This window comes from Chiloscyllium plagiosum, chromosome 29 (assembly GCF_004010195.1).
Source record: "Chiloscyllium plagiosum isolate BGI_BamShark_2017 chromosome 29, ASM401019v2, whole genome shotgun sequence".
Lineage (NCBI taxonomy): Eukaryota > Metazoa > Chordata > Chondrichthyes > Orectolobiformes > Hemiscylliidae > Chiloscyllium > Chiloscyllium plagiosum.
In genome coordinates, this window is record NC_057738.1 from 22,815,126 (window position 1) to 22,834,425 (window position 19,300).

The following is a 19,300-nucleotide window of genomic DNA, read 5'->3' on the forward strand; positions in this document are numbered from 1 at the left end:
TTTCGGTTTCTTCAGTAACATCAGAAGCCACCGGGGTCTCAAAAGCTTCAGTAAATGTTCCTTGGCTTCTTTCTCTCTGAATCTTCTCTTGATGATTTTTCCCTCTGGATTACAGAACTGAATGTGCGAATCTGTGTCTCAATTTTACTTTTTGCCAAAGTGGCTGTTTGTGGGATGTTACCAAATCGAAACAGTTAGGTAGCTTTAGTACAGTATTTATTATTCAGGTAATTTTTTCAATCTGTTGTTATTCCAAATTCCTCATTCTTTGGCTGTGTTTTAATTACGGTGTTTAAGTAAATTGTGTTTTGCTCATCGTCAAGTAGTTAGACTAGTCAAGTTGCATTTGAAACACTTTACATCTAAAATAAAAAGAAGTTAGGGTCTGGACTACCTTCTTAAAATATTTTTTGAGGGGATCTGATCTGGTCCATAACAACAAGCACTCAACAGAATAACTTGCAGGAATACTAGTACAAAACAAAATTAACAACAAAGCAGAGAATTCAGGATTGTTAGAAAGGCGTGCAGTGTGGTGCACTTGTGTGTGGACTGAAAGCTATATGTTTTCATATATGAGCTGCTGGTCTTTTCAGACAGAAGGAAACGTACACACAGTACACCTGTTTCAACACAGCAAAATAGATGACAGCCTTTATCTGCTCTTTTGGAATCATGTCTCGTCCATTGAGACAACCTGCCTGGCTCAATCGCAGTTTGAATCTTGCGAGGAACAGAAGAAACTGAAAGTTTACTGAATCTGAAGCTAGTGGAAGAACAATCGATCACAGAGTGTCATATCCAAAAAAAAAGAGTAACCAACAGAGGACTTGGAAAAAGAATCTGTAAAGTAATCAGAGATAGGGACCAAAATCTCCACAGTCAAATCGATGGTAACTTGAAACTTTACCCCTGTGAATAGTTAAACCTAAAGAAAATTCTCCAAAGGACTGGGGTAGATTTATAGGTGCTGCCTACAAAAATAAATAATTGAAGGTTGATAGAAGGGAAGATGGGATATAAACTTGAGTATATAACATAAACACAGTAGGAAACCATATTAATGTGTTAAAAGTGATTGTTTAATTATTTTATACACAATAAGCCTTGTTTAAATGAGTAATTTGGATTTTTTTTAATATTCATGAACCTATCTAGATCTTAGCACTATACCTGGTATACATCGATTGGGTTGTTACCTGTGCAGATATAATAGAGATACCAAGTGACACTGTAGTGTGCTTTAGTTGGAGAGAATATTCTTGTAAGTTGCACTCTGTGAAAAAATCTAAACTGAGTAAAGATTGGTTCCAGTTTGATCCTTCAACCAGTTATCAGGAATATAACATAAAGCATCGGATTACAGTCAAAACCAAAGACTCATCATATCTAGGGAAATAATTTTCACTGATACAGTACCTTTCCCAACCTCAGGCCATCTAAAAGTGGGTATGGGCGACAGCGTGAAGGATGGGGGAGCAGAGTGCAGCACACACTGTTTGGGTGGGAAAAAAAATCACTCACTTGGATTTATTAATGGCTCGTTTCAGCTTCTTCTCCAATTGTTTCATCCTGCTCATTGCTGCGTTGTATTTCATAGCCGTGTCTTTATGTAACAGCTCACTCCTTGTCTTGGTTTGTTCTGCTTCCATGACCTGAGGGTCAGGGGAAGAATCAGAGACATGAGCTCAACTCAAGATCCTGGTATCTTTTAAACAAAAATGACTAAAAAGCTCAGACCGCAAGTTTCAGCATCAAGAGGCCCATCTGACCTCAGTCTACTTTTCATGGTTTGTTTCAGATTTGTTAAGCTAGAACTACAAACTGCACATCTCTCATTATCCAACCACTCCCCACACTTCTGCCACCTTATCCATGTGAAATTGACAAACTGAGAAGCCTTCAAATGGTGAAATTAACAAGCTGCAGACATGGCCAGGCAAGAGGCTAGTTTTTCCAGTATTTCTGCTAAAACTATGTCTTCATGACTTGTGGGTGGTTTCCAGCTTTTTGAAAGTCAGTTCATTTGTCCTGAACTTCAGTGACCTTGAGTTGCACTCCCCTGCTGTCAGCCTTCACCATAGCATGGGGATCTACTCTACCCGGCAAGAGGAAAAGCTAGGAGCAACACCAATAGCAGCAGCTGCCTTCTCAATCCCTTACAACTTCTCAGCACAGAGGGACTGAGCTCCAATGAATCAGAACCACCAACAGTAGGAAACCATATTAATGAGTTAAAAGTGATTGTTTAATTATTTTGTAGATAATAACCCTTGTTTTATTAAAAAGTTAAATTTGTAATGGAATTTTATTCTAGAATTATTCTAAGCAAGGAAACTGGTGCTAGATCAGGAACCCCTTTGATTCAGTTGTCTTTGCTGTGATTCTTCAACTTAATTACAGGATTAGAATTACATTTCCAGGTTTCCCAACCAGAGAGGCTGTGCAGGTGGCCAAATCTGTCAAAGCAAGGATGGAGTTACAGGGACCCTGGCAGGGGTCAGATTGCTGAACTGTACATCGGGTCCCTGATGCTTCAGTAGGAATGCAGAGGAGAGGGTGGGTCTAGCAAAGGTGAGTTCTGGAGAAAAGTGAATGCCATATGTTCAGGTGTGACGGTCTAACCTTCCTTCCATCTTCCTGTATAAGTATCCTCAGAATAACACACACTACAGTGCCACTCAACCATTTCCCTCTTCGGGCATTCATTCCCAACACCATCTTAGTTCATGTGTGCGCCTCAGTCATGTTTCAGAAATGCTGTTCTTCCCATCTCTCTAGACTCCTCAAACCCACAACTCTATTTTGGATGCTTGCGGAGAGCACAGAATTGTGGAAAGGGGCAAAGAACTAATGACAGGAAGTTCCAGCAGTAGCCACCTCGAAGGTCACTGGCAGTATGTACCCATACCCAGCTGAACCACTGGGAGGAGGGGTAGACTACAAGGAGGCTAATCCTCTGTTGGTGGTTCTGATTCATTGGAGCTGAGTCCCTCTGTGCTGAGAAGTTGTAAGGGATTGAGAAGGCAGCTGCTGCTATTAGTGTTGCTCCTAGCTTTTCCTCTTGTTCTGACATGCCGGGTAGAGTAAATCCCCATGCTATGGTGAAGGCTGACAGCAGGGGAGTGCAACTCAAGGTCACTGAAGTTCAGGACAAATGAACTGACTTTCAAAAAGCTGGAAACCACCCACAAGTCATGAAGACATAGTTTTAGCAGAAATACTGGAAAAACTAGCCTCTTGCCTGGCCATGTCTGCAGCTCATTAATTTCACCATTTGAAGGCTTCTCAGTTTGTCAATTTCACTGAGGAAGTGTCCATTCTGGACTCTGTCTCATGCACTGTGGCAAATTCCTCACAGTGTGGGAAACCTGCGTGCTGGCTGCTAAAGCCAGAAATGAGGGTTACATTTACAGTCAATTGACCCTTAAAATATTTTCACATAAATGCTTTCAACTCCATAAGTCTTCCCAATGCTCGTGCAAACCTACCCTGGTTAAACCTAGGAGGTGGATAGTTTTTATCAGATTACTACTTTGAGGTTTTATCAAGCCTCCTCCAACCACCTTTCCCCTTGACAGTTAATATTCAGCACTTAAACTGGATTCTGAAAACACATATAGGCATCAAGAGTCACTATTTCTTTTAGGTGGCTTACATTTTCATGTCATACCTGCCCACGAGTCAGGATTAGAAGATCAGCTAAGGAACTTGACCTACAGGCAACTCCATTAACCACAGACATTGCTTGGGATTGCACTGGTCACAAATATTGATTGAATTTATGGCTAAATTTCTCAAGAAACAATTTTTTGCAAAAAAAAATACTCTGAATAGAATTCATCTGCAATAATGATGATGAGAGAGAACCAAAAATGAGTCACTCAAGATGTTTCTGGTTTTGTGTTCCAGATTGGCAGGAAACAGTACTGAACTATTTAAAGTGCAGACACAACACTGAATCTACTTTTAAACGCTAATAGTCAGAGCTTCAGTAGTTTACCACTTGCCATAAGAAGTAAATGTGGAAAGGACCAAAACCAAAGGGTTGTATATTCACCCCATAATAACTGTAGTTGGAGTTTGCAAACCGAGGACTTTATAGTCAATGATAAACTAGAAACACCTCACCACAGTACCGAGAGAGATTCAAGAGCATTTCTATTTTTTTCCCCCAAACGGACAAAATTACATCAGGGCAGATGTCACTCAGGCAGTGACTGCAGGACCTTCCCTCAGTTTGCTGGAAATGCGTGCGGGCTCCAGTAACAGATGGGGCAAATGGAAGTTCCAGATCATCAGGCCACAGCAGGGAGAAATCTAACTTCCTGTCGACAGCTGCAGTCAATGAGAGGTTTTCAGTTCAACCTGCAGCACGCAATGAGGAAGTGCAGCCACAGGAACAGGAGCTCGTTCTCTTTAATTCGGTGAAGGTTATGAGGAACTTTAACAGAGGTGTGCTCACGTTTTGAGGACTTTGTGGGAGAAAATCAAGAGAAATGGTTTCCAATGGGAGAAGAGTCATTAGTCAGAAGGGAATGGCATAAGATCATTAGCGAAGCAATTAGAGGAGCAAATTTTTCAGTTTTTTTTTTAAATCGCAGCAAGTTATGTGCTTTCTCCCTGATGGACAGTAGATGCATGTTAAGTAGCACCTTTCAGTGGGGATTAGATGTGTACTTGAACAGGAAAGGTTTGCAGGACTAGCAAAACAGCATGGGGAATAAATTCGATAGCCGTTTGGGTGCTGAATGGTCTCTCTCTCGGTTGTAAAGATCACATGAGAATTGAACTTGAACAGCAATCCCAGAGACTGGATTGGGTGGTCTGACTCTCATCCGATCATCTGCACCACTAACTTCTCAGTGTTTGAATAGAAACTGATTTTAGACTGAGGAGCAGTAATTCTGGGTTCAACTCAGGAGAGAAGTGTATTATTTCACTAAGTCAATGACAGTGACAAGCAGCTGAGAGAATCTTCAAAATACACTCCCTAGAAATATGTAAACCATTGAAAAAGGCCATTTGGCCCATCCAAATCATCACAGTTATTCAGCTCTGACCTGCAAGCTACAGCATCTGAAATGCATATGCAAGTGAGTTAATGTAGTAATGACATTTCTGCCTTGACCACTGATGCAGGTAAAGAGCTGCAAACGCACAACATCCTCTAGATAAACAAATTACTCCTCAACTCCACTCTAATCTATCAATCATTTGAAAGTGGTACCCCTCAGTTACTAACCTCTCCATGAATGGAAGTAATCCCTTCTATCCACGCTATCTCAGCCCTTCATAGATTTCATTTACTTCAATAACATCTCCCTTCTGCCTCCTGTTTTCCAAAAGAAAACACTCTGCCAATCCAATCCTTTCTATTGTTTTCCATTCCTAGTAACATCCTCGTAGATCCCCTCTGTACCTTCCCTAATGTAATCACATCTCTTTTGCGGTGATCAAAACTGTGCAGTCTACTCCAGTTGTTGTCTAACTACTGTCCTATACAGTTATAGACTCAGAGTTATACAGCATGGAATCAGAGCCTTCAGGCCAACTCATCCATGCTGACGAGATATCTTAAATTATCTAGTCCCATTTGCCAGCATTTGGCCCATATCCCTCTAAACCCTACCTATTCATATACTTATCCAGATGCCTTTTAAATGTTGTAATTGTGACCAACTCCTTTAGCAACTCATTCCATACATGCACCACCCTCTGCATGAAAAAGTGCTCCTCACTTTTAAATCTTTCCCCTCTCACCTTAAACCTATGCCCTCTGGTTTTGGACTCTCCTAACCTGGGATAATAGGTCTTGGCTATTCATCCTATCCACGTTCCTCACAAATTTATATATAAGGTCACCCCTCAGCCTCTGACCCCCCCCAAGGAAAATAGCCCCAGCCTATTCAGCCTCTCCCTATAGCTCAAACCCTCAATCCCAGCAACATCCTTGCAAATCTTCTCTGAACCCTTTCAAGGGGAACAACAGCATTTCTTTAGCTCTCCTATTTCTTATACTGCTTTGACTGAGCCAATGAATATTCCATATCCATTCTTGACCATCTGATCTTTCTGTCTTGCTGCCTTTAACAACCTATGCAGGTGCAATCTAGAATAAGGCAAGACTTAAGACTTAAGTATAAATGAAAGGCAGGAACTGAGATCAGGGAACAAACATTCCAAGCAGGATCTTTATTTCTATGCATTTTAATGAATAAGTACATTCATCAAAATCCAGGATCTCAGCAAAGTCTCCTGCAGATTAGCTTCAGGAACAGCAGTATAGAATTTGTCACCGACTCAGACATCGAGATTAGAGTTGGACCTACCCGCTGTGTTGCATGATTAAGCATCTCTTGCCACGCTGAGTCAAACTGACGTTCCTCGTCTTCCAATAGCCTCTGTTCAGCCAGTGCAATGGTCTCCTTGGCCGCTCGCAACACCTCAGTGGCTCGTTGAAAATCTTGGGTTGCCTTCTGGGCCTCCAGCTGTGCCTGAGAGGAAGCAGAGTAAACTTAGTTCAGATGCAGCGCAATTACGTTCCTCATCGGAAATACAAGAAGATCAGTACCAGCAAGGTGCAGTGTTCAGTGAAGTGCTGTGCAGCAGGCCACTGAGAAGCATAAGGTGTGGGCCGAGGCACCTAACCTTCTGATGTCACCCGCCTTTCCCACTGTCCTCAAATCCTTAAGCTTTTTGCCTGACTGCCTCCAAGCCACAGGGATCACATCATTACTGCTGACTCCCTCAGCCACTTACATCGGGCCAGCTTGAATTCCAAGGTTTCTTTTGTTTTTTTTGCCATGGGGAGTTGTGGCCCTCCCACACCTCCTGCCCATTCCTGGATTTGCTCCAGTTGAACCCAACTCTGGCAATTGTGGTGTGTATACCTGCAGCAGCTCAAATCAATTTCTGATCAACTGCAGATCCTACCATATGGACAGTCGAAACCTTCCACCATTTCAAAATAATGCTGGCTCAAAGAAATCTATGAAATCATTCCTAGAGGATGACTTTTTTTAAAGTGAGACAGGGCAATATGAAAGAGCAGGGCTTCCTGAGATTCTCATTTTGTACAATACGGACCCACCTGTCTTGGTCCCCCCAAGGTCGATGCAACGGGCAAGAAGGCACAATGGCTCTACTTCCTCAGGCAGCTAAGGAAATTCGGCATCTCCACAAGGGCCCTTACCAGTTCTTACAGCTGCACCGCAGGAAGCATCCTATCTGGATGGATCACAGCATTGTTTGGCAACTGCAAGAGAGTCATGAACGCGGCCCAGTCCATCTCACAAACCAGCCTTCTCTTCACTGACTCCCACTGCCTCAGGAAAGCAACCAACATAATCAAAGACCCCTTCCACCCCAGTTATACTCTCTTCCACCCTCTTCCATTGGGCAAAAGATATAAAAGTTTGAGTACACGTACAAATAGATTTAAGAACAGCTTCTTCCCCGCTGTTTTCAGACTTTTGAATGGACCCCTCAAATATTAATTCTGATCTCCCTCTCTGCACTTGTAACACTGTATCCTGCACTCTGCTCTGCTACCCTGATGCACTCTGTATGGTATCATAGAGTACACAAAACCACACTTTTCACTGTATCTCAGTACATTTGACAACAATAAATCAATCAAATCAATCAAATCAGTCATCCCAACATACAGTACAGTAAAATAATGTACTCTGACCAATGCTCCCATGGGTTAAGCATACTTGGACCGAACCTAAGCTCTCCTGATTATATCGAACAACCTACTGACATAGCAACGACCAGAAGCCTAAAGTTACTGTTCACTGGTTCCTACAAGTCAGCACAAGACATGACAAAATTCAATGAATGGCTTCACTGATAAAACTCAAGTCATTATAACAACAAGCTCCCAGGCTAAGTAATACAACCCTCGAAAAGAACTGGCAAGTAGCCTGCACTGTTAAGCAGGTTCTGTTCACTGTGGGAATATTGAATCCTACAAAAGGACCCAAAGCACTTTTAAAATGGCTTGGCAAAAAAAGAGTTGCAACCAGTAATATAATATTCCAATGCAGCTCAGTAGGAAATGCAAACAGAATATGACATGGGTGCTCGCATCTGTTCTCATTTCAGCAGATAACACTCTCTGCGCTTCAGAAAGTAATGTGATGGTTGAAGCAATTATGTCAGCATAAGGATTAATGCAGAATACAAAATACAATAAGAAATAGCCATTGAGCCCAACAACTTTGTTCTGGCATGTCTCTTCGACATGAGCAAACCCGCATTGATTGCCAAAACTAAGTTTTTAAGGTATTCCCAGTAAAAATCCCCTTGTAAAATAACCTAACAAATTAACAGAGGCAAACAAGGAAGAGGTTTGGTTAACCTCCAACAAAGTAACAGTGATAACTACACACAGGAAGGGGAATCCCACATGTAAAAGGCCAGATATATTTTCATAAAACACCATCGATTCAAAAGAAATTTCATTAGATATTGTCAAACAAATTAAGGAATCAGGACGTTCAGAAACAGACAAAAATTAAGACAAAGAGAATTGGCTTATTCTAAAATAGGAGAAAGTGAAACTGGTGATCAGAGTCGAAGCATGTGGTGCTGGAAAAGCACAGCTGGTCAGGCAGCATCTGAGGAGCAGGAGAGTTGATGTTGAGCATAAGCCCCTCATTCCTGATGAAGAGCTTATGTCTGAAACGTCGACTCTCCTGCTCTTATTCTAAACCTAGCAACCACTTCCGAATCGAAAACATGGGTTTTCAACCTTTAAACCACCAGATGCACTACATTTGATTCAAATGCCCGAGCAACATTAGACTTAAGTTGTACAAACATGCAAATCTACAGTTCTGAAAAGTAAGAGGGGTTTTGATAGAACAGGAAGAGAGAAACTAGTTCCACTTAATACGAACTGTGGAAACTGTACTTAGGTTAGGATGAGATGTAACGGCTGAGTTAGGGCGCTTGAGAGTTATAACTTAACCAGGAAAGACCTAAAGAGAGAGCTAAGAAGAGCAGAAAGGGACATGAGAAGTTGTCGGCAGATCGGATCAAGGAAAACCCCAAGGCATTCTGTGCGTGGAGTCAGAGGAGATAGAGGAAGTGCTAAATGAATACTTTTCGTCAGTATTCACACTAGAAAAAGACAATGTGGTTGAGGAGAATACTGAGATACAGGCTACTAGACTAGATGGGATTGAGGTTCACAAGGAGGAGGGTTAGCAATTCTGGAAATGGTAAAAATAGGTAAGTCCCCTGGGCAGGATGGGATTTATCCTAGGGTTCTCTGGGAAGCCGGGGAGGAGATTGCAGAGCATTTGGCTTTGATCCCTATGTTGTCATTGTCTACAGAAATAGTGCCAGAAGACTGGAGGTTAGCAAATGTTGTCCCCTTGTTCAAGATGGGGAATAGAGACAACCTTGGAAATTATAGACCAGTGAGCCTTACTTCAGTTGTGGGTAAAGTGTTGGAAAAGGTTATAAGAGACAAGATTTATAATAATCTAGAAAGGAATAAGTTGATTAGGGATAGCCAACACTGTTTTGTGAAGGGTAGGTCGTGCCTCACAAACCTTATTGAGTTCTTTGAGAAGGTGACAAAACAGGTGGATGAGGGTAAAGCAGTTGATGTGGTGTATATGGATTTCAGTAAGGCATTTGATAAGGTTTCCCATGGTAGGCTATTGCACAAAATAGAGGCATGGGATTAAGGGTGAATTAGCATTTTTCAATTAGAAATTGGCTAGCTGAAAGAAGACAGAGGGTGGCAGTTGATGGGAAATATTCATCCTGGAGTTCAGTTACTAGTGGGATACCACAAGGATCTGTTTTGGGTCCACTGTTGTTTGTCGTTTATATAAATGACCTGGATAAGGGCACAGAAGGATGGGTTAGTAAATTTGCGGATGACACGGAGGTCAGTAGATGGTGACAAAGGATTTTTGAGAAGATTTGTAGCTCAGGCTGAAGTTCTGGATGTAGGTTTGCTCACTGAGTTGGAAGGTTCATTTGGTATGGTAAGAGTCTTGTGTAGATGAGCAGAAAGATCGCGGTGTCCAGGTACATAGATCCTTGAAAGTTGCCACCCAGATTAATAGGGTTATTAAGAAGGCATACGATGTGTTAGCTTTTTTGGTAGAGGGATTAAGTCTCAGAACCATGAGATCATGCTGCAGCTGAACAAAACTCTGGTACAGCTACATTTGGAATATTGTGTACAGTTCTGGTCGCCGCATTATAGGGAGGATGTGGAAGGTTTGGAAAGGATTCAGAGGAGATTTACTAGGATGTTGCCTGGTATGGAAGGAAGGTCTTATGAGGAAAGGCTGAGGGACTTGAGGAAGGTTGAGAGGTGACTTAATTGAGACATATAAGATAATCAGAGGATTAGATAGGTTGGACAGTGAGAGCCTTTTTCCTCGGATGGTGATGGCTAGCACAAGGGACATAGCTTTCAATTGAGGGGTGATAGATATAGGACAGATGTCAGAGGTAGTTTCAGTACTCAGAGTAGTAAGGACGTGGAACACACTGCCTGCAAAGTAATAGACTCGCAACTTTAAAGGGCATTTAGATGGTCATTGGGTAGGCTTATGGACGAGTAGGTTAGATGGGCTTCAGATTGGTTCCACAGGTCGGCGCAACATCGAGGGCCAAAGGGCCTGTACTGCGCTGGAATGTTCTGTGTTCTATGTACTCGATATTAAAATCTTAAAAAACAATCCCATAGATCTTAGAGGCCAGCCTGCAATACAACTGATGCACAACATAAAATAAATTGGTATTGTATTAGGGTGCAGGGTCCAAGGAGAAAACTTACAGAACTAACAAAGGGAGTTAGGTCCTTATTGTGGTAGAATTGCTTTATTTTGAATAGCGCTTGTCCTTTTTGTGGATATACAATTGGGCAATTTTAAAGCATTTCATAATGGCTGCAGTCATCCATTTATTCTAACTACTGGGCTTCAATGTAGTTAGTTTTATTTTTCATCCTCCCCCCATACTGTTCTTCAGACCAGATGCCCATTTGGTACGATGATCCTGAACAGGAGTTCTCTTCCACTGATCTTCAGACTACCACAACCGAACATTAAGACCTTCAACATTCAAGGCAGGGGAGCCACAGGTTCCACTGCAATACTTGCTGCAAACCTATTAAAGTGCAGGATAGACATCCAGGTCACAATGTTAATCACAGCATGAAAGGATGATTTGGAGTGACTGGGGTGTTAATGCTTTAAACATCTGAAAGCCAATCCACCCACTCCTCCTTTTAACAGAGATTGGATGAGAGCAGGTAGCCCTGTCACGCAAGGGAGGTAGAACAATCAGTGTGTGCTATACTGAAGCTACAAGCAGTCTCCCAGGTTAAACCCTTGTCTACTCACAGTGAAACAGAGACAAAGACAGCTTCCTGCAGAGTGAAATATTTTTATGGCACGGTTGATGGCCAAGAGGAACAGGAGTGCTTTCATTCAGGACACCAAGGTTACGTTGGGAATAAATATCATTCACATCTCTCTCAACCCACCCAGCCACTCATAAACCTACCCAAATCAATGCAAGGCCACAAACATATTAATTTCATGTTCATTTGCCTGAACGTATATTGCAGTTACTAGTCTGGGCCCATTAGCTCTTGAATCAATTCCAACCACAGAGGATTCGGTTCGTGCCCAGCTGCAATGCAGACTCTGTCAGACAGCAGTGACTTGGCACATGTAATATAAATACTGTCACTAAATGTATATCTATCTTTGTGTTACTAATCACTTCATATGATTATATGGAATAGGGTAACTCCAGTTATCTCCCTGATCAAGTTTCAGAAATCAAAACAAAACAAAAATGGAATTTGAACAGGGCTGGAGTCTGGCAGGCAAATGAGATGTGGGACAAGGGCTGAGTGCTGAGACTTTGGCAATGCAAGGCCCAGGCAAGTAAGATTTTAACATCTGGGTCTCATCTGCACAGGCAGTAAGAAGCAGTCAGTTAGGCAGCTAGTGACAGCAGGGTTCAGCAATCAGGGCAGGTGACATGTAGGAGGAGGCCCATGTGAGCGAGGTCTCAACTTTCCTTCTGGTGCTGCTACCTCCTGAGAAAGTGGCTTGAATTGTAGAATGTGGGACTCAGGCAAGACATCAATGATTGCATAGGGAATCTGAGGAGTAGACCACACGGCTGCTTGAGCCTGATCAGCCATTCAATATGAACATGGCTGATCTGCTTCAACTCAACATCCCCCTCCCAATCACTCGCAATGAGCCAATAGGCTCCCAGTTTAAAAGCTCATTCGAAAGACAGTATCTCCACCAGTGCAGCACTCTCACAGTTCAGTGAACAATTCTGCAGTAACCTGCTTGGAGTGAGACATGAACAGTCAAGTCTCTGCCTCAGAGGCAAGAAAACAACAACTGACTGAGTCACAATTGATTGTGGTATCAGTATCTGGTTAACTTAACAGTCCATAATAACAGGCGCAGGCCATTCATTCCATTGAGCCTGTTCTGCCATTTAACAATGTCATGGCTGATCTGTGGCCTAAAACTTTACATACCTACCTTTGGCCCATATCTTTGCTTAACAAAAATTTATCTAGCTTAGAATTAAAATTAACAACTGATCGAACATCAATTGCCATTTGTAGAAGAGAATTCCAAACTTCTACCACCCTATCTGTGTAGAAATGTTGGCTAACATCTCTCCTGAATAGTCCAGCACTAATTCTCAGACTATGCCCCCTAATTCTACAATCCCCAACCAATTTATCTGTTTATCTTTAGTTAAATAGTTTATCTTTATCTACCCTGTCTGTTCCTGGTAATATATTGAAGACTTTGATCAGATCACCCCATCTAAATTCTAGAGAAAACAGACCTAATTTGTATAATCTCTCCTCTTAACCCCTGAAGTCCAGGTATCATTCTTGTAAACCTACACTGGACTCCCTCCAAGACCAACATATCCTTCCTAAGGTATGGTGCCCAGATCTGCTTCCTGTACTCCAAGTGAAATCTAACTGGAATTTTGTATAGCTGCAGCATAACTTCTCTCTCCTTATACTTCACACTTCTAGATATAAAGGTCAACATTCCATTAGCTTTCTTGATGGTTTTCTGTACCTGTTTGTGGCATTTTAATGATCAATGCACCTAAACTCCCAAGTCTTTTTGAACATCCAGGCAGTAAAAGTTAAACGTTAAAAGTACCCTTAAAAGATGGCAATGGATCACTTGTCAGGTTTGTGTGGGCCTAGTTTTCTATTGAAGTTAGAGGGAAAGAAAAAGGAGAGGAAATATAAATGAGGCAGCAAGTTATATTAGCCATCAATTCCCTTGTCTTAAACCCTTGGCTGGAACTACTGAAAGTACCCTTTCAGTTCTTTCCAACATGTTTAGGTTGAAGACTTCCTTCAAATTCACCATGGGGGTGGCTCAGTGGTTAGCACTGCAGCCTCACAGTGCCAGGGACCCAGGTTTGATTTCAGCTTCAGGTGATTGTCTGTGTGGAGTTTGCACATTCTCCCCAGTGTCTGCATGAGTTTCCTCCGGGTGCTCCGGTTTCCTCCCACAGTCCAAAGAGGTGCAGGTCAGGTGAATTGGCCATGCTAAATTGTCCAAAGAGTTAGGTGCATTAGTCAGAGGGGAATGAGTCTGGGTGGGTTACTCTTCAGAGGGTCAGTGTGAACTTGTTGGGCCGAAGGGCCTGTTTCCACATTGTAGGGAATGCAATCTTATCTAAATTCTCTGAAGTAATGTTGGGAACAGGTTTTCCATTTTGTTACCAAATTCTTAAAGGAAATATCCTCCCTCAGCAGGATTTAAAATTGAACCTGCCTTTTTTTTTAGTACATCTTTGCCATCTCCATTTTAAAAGCAAATATGAAAGCAATGCAGAAAGACCTTCAGATCCAGGTACACAGAGGAAGAACAAGTGCAAAAACAAGTCAGTCCAAACTATGACACACTCCAGTAACATCCGCTAACGCACTTCATGGAAGGACACCAGCCCATGATAATGATTAAGCTGTTAAACAGTGTAGGATGTAATATCCCACTAGCCACAAGGAGGTTTAATTTCCCTGGCAGTAGCTACCGCAGGACACACCACTCCTGAGGTTATATGCATTAGGCCCCCTAATAGTCAATGAATACAGCATGAATTTTTTTTTTGTCCAAACCCATAATGGCAGGTGACACAATTCCTAACCAAGATGAGGGTATACTTCCCGCTAACTATCTTGGAAGCCGTGAAGTTTGTTCAGCATCCAAAATATCATCAAAGTTCTGGGCTTCACATTTGTTAGTTATTACACTTCTGCCACAAACACATTCAGTCTTGAGGAAGTAGAGGCTATTTTTGGCCCCCTTTCTCAGTTACAGCGGGAGGCTGGGGTTTCTCTTCCGATTACCAGAGTTGCATGTCAGAAAATTCTGTTTTCTGAATTTGCATTTTTGCAAAGGGGTGTGTTTATGGACACAAACACAGAAGTTGCTGGAAAAGCTCAGCAGGTCTGGCAGCATCTGTAAAGAGAAATCAGAGTTAACTTTTCAGGTCCAGTGCCCCTTCCTCAGAACTCAGGTTTATAGCATGTTACTCTGTTGGAACAGTTAACTAGTAATAGTTACTGTCAAGTTTTCCAGTAGAGTTAAGTTATTCCAAGTTCCGCATTCTTTTGTTGTATTTCAACTATAGTCAGAGTCATGCAACATGGAAACAAACCCTTCAGTCTATGCTGAATATAATCCCAAACTAAACTAGTCCCACGTGTTTTGCTCAATGTTCAGTAGAGTGACCAGTTGAACTGCATCTGGAACACAGCACTTTACATTTTCCTTTTAAATGAGAAAAAATTAGGGTCTAGGCTACCTTCTTAAAACATTGAGGGCATCTGGTTCAGTCCGTAACAATAGTCTCTCCAAATTTCAAAGCTGTCCAATACCTGAAAGTCCTTACTGGGTCACATATAAGTTGGCCCTGAAGTTGACATGAGTGTGTATTCTGTGCACAATTAAAAATACAGTGAACACTATAAAATGTAGGTGTGTAACGATTTGATTTGGAATGTGGGCTTCACTGGCTAGACTTGCCCATCTCTCATTGCCCATGGTGATGAACAAATCCTTGAACTGCTACAATGGTACAATCTGTGCTGTTCGGAAGGCAGTTCCAGGAATTTCACCCAGCAGCAGTGAAGGAATGGAGATGTAGTTCCAAGTCAGCAAGATAATGACTTGAAGGGAACTTGCAGGTTTGTAATGTTGCCATGCCTTGTCCTTAGAGGTAGTAGAGCTCACAGGTTTGGACAATGCTGTATAAAGAGCCTGTTTGAGATCTATAGAGCACCTTTTAGATGGTACATGCAACTGCCACTGTATATCAGCAGTGGAATGAGTGAACATTGAAGGTTTTGAGTATCGGACCCAATCAAATTAACTGTTTTGTCGTGGATGATGTCATGCTTTTCAATTGTCATTGGAACTGCACCTATCCAGGCGAATGGAGAAAATTCCATGAGCTTTTTGATTCATGCGTTTGATGTTGGACAGATCTGGAGAGACAGGACAATCTAAAGAAATGCAGGTCAGATGAATTGGCCGCGCTAAATTGCCCATAGTGTTTAGAGATGTGTAGGTTAGGTGCATTAGTCAGGGGTAATTGGAGGATAATAGGGTAGGGGAATGGTTCTGGGTGGGTTACTCTTCAGAGGGTTGGTATGGACATGTTGGGCCAAAGGCACTGTTTCCACACTATAGGGATTCTATAGTAAGTGCCACTTCATCTGGTACACACAACACCAGGTACCTGATGAAGGAACAGTGCTTCAAAAGCTGGTGTTTCCAAATAAACCTGTTGGACTAAAACCTGGTATTGTGTGATTTTTAACTTTGTCCAATCCAGTCTAACACCGGCATCTCCACATAATGATTTTATTTGATACTGATTGAGTTGATAAACACAGAAGTGGACAATCTGTTCTGTTACCACAAACACATAATTTGATCTTAATTTACAAATGAAAATGTCATACCTAGTTCCTTATAAAGTCGTTTTTAACCAGCTACAAAAACAATTGCTGGCTATCGCCTGAGGTATCATTTGTTCACTTAATATAAAGGATATTTATTCCCCATATGTCAGAGTTTGTGAAAGAAAACTATTCTTTCCGTAGGGATACTATGATTCTTCTATGATTCTTCTTAATACAAATTCTGCTCTATTATCAAGTCCGTCTGTTTTTAAAAACTGATATGCTTAATTTATAAAAGGTTCATTGTCAACATAGTTGGAATATCAAATATTATAATCATGCATCCCTGTAGGATACCAAATGAGGGACCTTACAGAATGAGACAGAAAATCCGATGTTAAATCATGTCACAGCACCCCCAATTCATATGAAACTTGGAAGAGTTCAGAAAAGATTTCCAAGGACATTGCCAAGGTTGGAGGATTTGAACTATACAGGGAGGTTGAATAGGCTGGGGCTGTTTGCCCTGGAGCCTTGGAAGCTGAGGGATGACCTTATAGAGGTTTATAAAATCATGAGGGGTATGGATAGGATAAATAGACAAAGCCTTTTCCCTGGGGTGGGGGAGTCCAGAACTAGAGGGCTAAGGGTGAGAGGGAAAAGATATAAAAGAGACCTAAGAGGCAACTTTTCTCACTCACAGGGTGGTACGTGTATGGAATGAGCTGCCAGACAAAGTGGTGGAGGCTGGTAAAATTGCAACATTTAAAAGGCATCTGGATGGGTAAATGAATAGGAACAGTTTTGAGGGATATGGGCTGGATACTGCCAGTGGGACTAGATTTGGTTGGGATATCTGGTCTGCATGGACGAGTTGGACCGAAGGGTCTGTTTCCGTGCTGTGCATCTCTATGACTATGACTCAAAATGCTTCATTCTAATTCTTTAAATTATAATGAATAAAGAAAAAAGGGAATAATAGGTCACTATTTTAATTAAATATTCTGGGTGAAATATCTACCACATTAAGTGACTAATTGAAATGGGATTCAAATTTTATGGAAAGCATATTTCTTTCTTTCTTGTTAAAGCAATTTAATATCAAGAAAATGTTTTTGATCCAAATCCACTTACTTGTGAATTACGTTGCTAGAATTTTGTAGATTAGAAATGTGGAGGGGATGCTGAAGTACATTCATTACTCCAGTAAAAAGACTTTCATTTATATAGCACTTTTCTTGACCGTCAAACATCATGAAGTGTTTTATGGCCAAAAGTACGACAGAAATGTAGTCACTGTTGTAAGATCAGAAATACCAACTTGTACACAGAAAGATGATAATATTTATACAATCTGATTTCAGTGTCATTGAGGGATAAATGTTGATCAGGACACTAGTGATAATTCCCTCCTTGTCTTCAAAGTACAGTGCCTTGGGATCTTTTAAATTCATAAATAGAGGGATGACATCCTCACTGGAACATCACTTGAGAAACGTGGTACCTGACAGTGTGGTATTCCTTATTACTGCAACTAAGATGTCAGTCCTGACTTTAAGCCCTAGAGTGGGATTGTTCAATTAAATCATCAAGTAAACAATATAGTTTTACTCAATATACTGGCTGATCTCCCATGGCATTGCAAACATGGAACATGACCAAGATAAAAGAAAAATCTGCATTTACAAAGCACCTTTAGTGAAAATGGAAATTCCCAAAGCATTTTACAACTAATGGAATGAGTGATAGCATTATTAAGATATATAAACTTGCAGCTTATAGGGCCCCTGATTATTAACCATCCGAACCAATGGCTTTTGGAAAGCATGCTGCAGAGAACTCTGAAAATTCCCAACAGAAACCCATGGCACTGATTTCTGAGGTTAGGTGGGGAACCTACTGATCAAATTTAAAAAGTGAGAAACCAAAGAAGTCATTCAAGACTCCCACTCATGCCATTGGGTATACCTACAAACTAAATGAGAAGCTAAATAACAATCCTAAGATATTCAAGACTGGGAAAAATCGTTCACATTGGTATGAATTTATGCAGAAGATTTGAATTTCAAACAGACTAACGTCTATTTGAAAGATTTGCATTTTGAAAGAAATTGCACTTGTATAGTTCTTTTTACAACCTCAGATTTCACAAAGTGCTTTACGGCTGATTTAAAAATTTTTCAAAAGGAAGTCCTGGTTGTAATGTAGAAAATGTTGAGCCAATTTGTGCCCAGCAAGGTCTTGCAAACAGAAAAATGATCACAACTAGATAATTAGCTTCAGGGTGTTGGTTGAGCGATAAATATTGGACTGGACACAAAGAAAACTGATGTTCTTCTTCAGACTGTTGAAATGTAATGTTATGCCAAACGAGCAAAGTTTAGGAGAAAGAGTTGAGGGTAGGGTAATTGAACATGGGACTAACTGGATTACTAATCTGCTCTACAAAGAGTCAGTATGGACCTGATGGGCCACATGGCTTATCTCTGCAACATAATGGCTCTAAGTGATCCATGATGAATTCATACTATCCAAGTACACCTGCAGAGAAATCTCATTTCGAATGGGGAAGATAACATGAAGTTCATCTACTTACCAGTCGTGTAACTCGCCTAGCTTCCCAATAAGGCTTGGAATCATCCACCGCTTTTCCAACCTTCTTCCCAGCTTCATCAAGCTTAACAGTAGCTTCGACTAAAACAGTTCGAAACTTCTGCCGAGCTTCCTGCAGGACAAACAACAGATTTGGTCACACACAAATAAAAATGCAACAGTAAACATTTTATTTGAAGAAAAATTGGGATAGAAATTTGATAAACTGAAGTCTAAGAGGGTAGTTCTAATCCAAACTTCAATATGCAGAGGGCAAGAATTAAGTGGGACCTATAAATCACATGATTCATCGTGACATGTCTACAAATTAAAACTATGGCCAATAAGAAGGGGATTTATGAAGGGGAAATCATGCTTGACTAATCTTCTTGAATTTTTTGAGGATGTAACTATGAAGTTGGACGAGGGAAATCCAGTAGATGTAGTGTACCTGAACTTTCAAAAAGCTTTTGATAAAGTCCCACACAGGAGGTTAGTGAGTAAAATTAGGGTGCATGGTATTGGGGGCAAAGTACTAGATTGGATTGAAAATTGGTTGGCTAATAGGAAACAAAGGGTAGTGATAAACGGCTCAATTTCGGAATGGCAGGCAGTGACCAGTGGGGTACCGCAGGGATCCGTGCTGGGGCCACAGCTTTTTACAATATATGGCCTTCATAACAAGAGGAGTATCAGCAACAACATTAGCAAATTTGCTGATGATACAAAGCTGGGTGACAG

General features: G+C 41.3%; 1 protein-coding gene across 1 annotated transcript in view; it reads right to left on the reverse strand.

Annotated features, from left to right (window-relative positions):
* The window catches only part of sh3bp5b (SH3-domain binding protein 5b (BTK-associated)), a 70,031-nt gene that overhangs the window by 10,699 nt on the left and 40,032 nt on the right, over positions 1-19,300 (reverse strand). The window contains exons 3-5 of the mRNA XM_043719268.1: positions 18,564-18,692; positions 6,333-6,497; positions 1,525-1,655 (exon numbers count right to left, since the gene is read on the reverse strand). Of these exons, the coding sequence (XP_043575203.1) occupies positions 1,525-1,655; positions 6,333-6,497; positions 18,564-18,692 (425 nt within the window). The remainder of the gene's footprint in view (positions 1-1,524; positions 1,656-6,332; positions 6,498-18,563; positions 18,693-19,300) is intronic.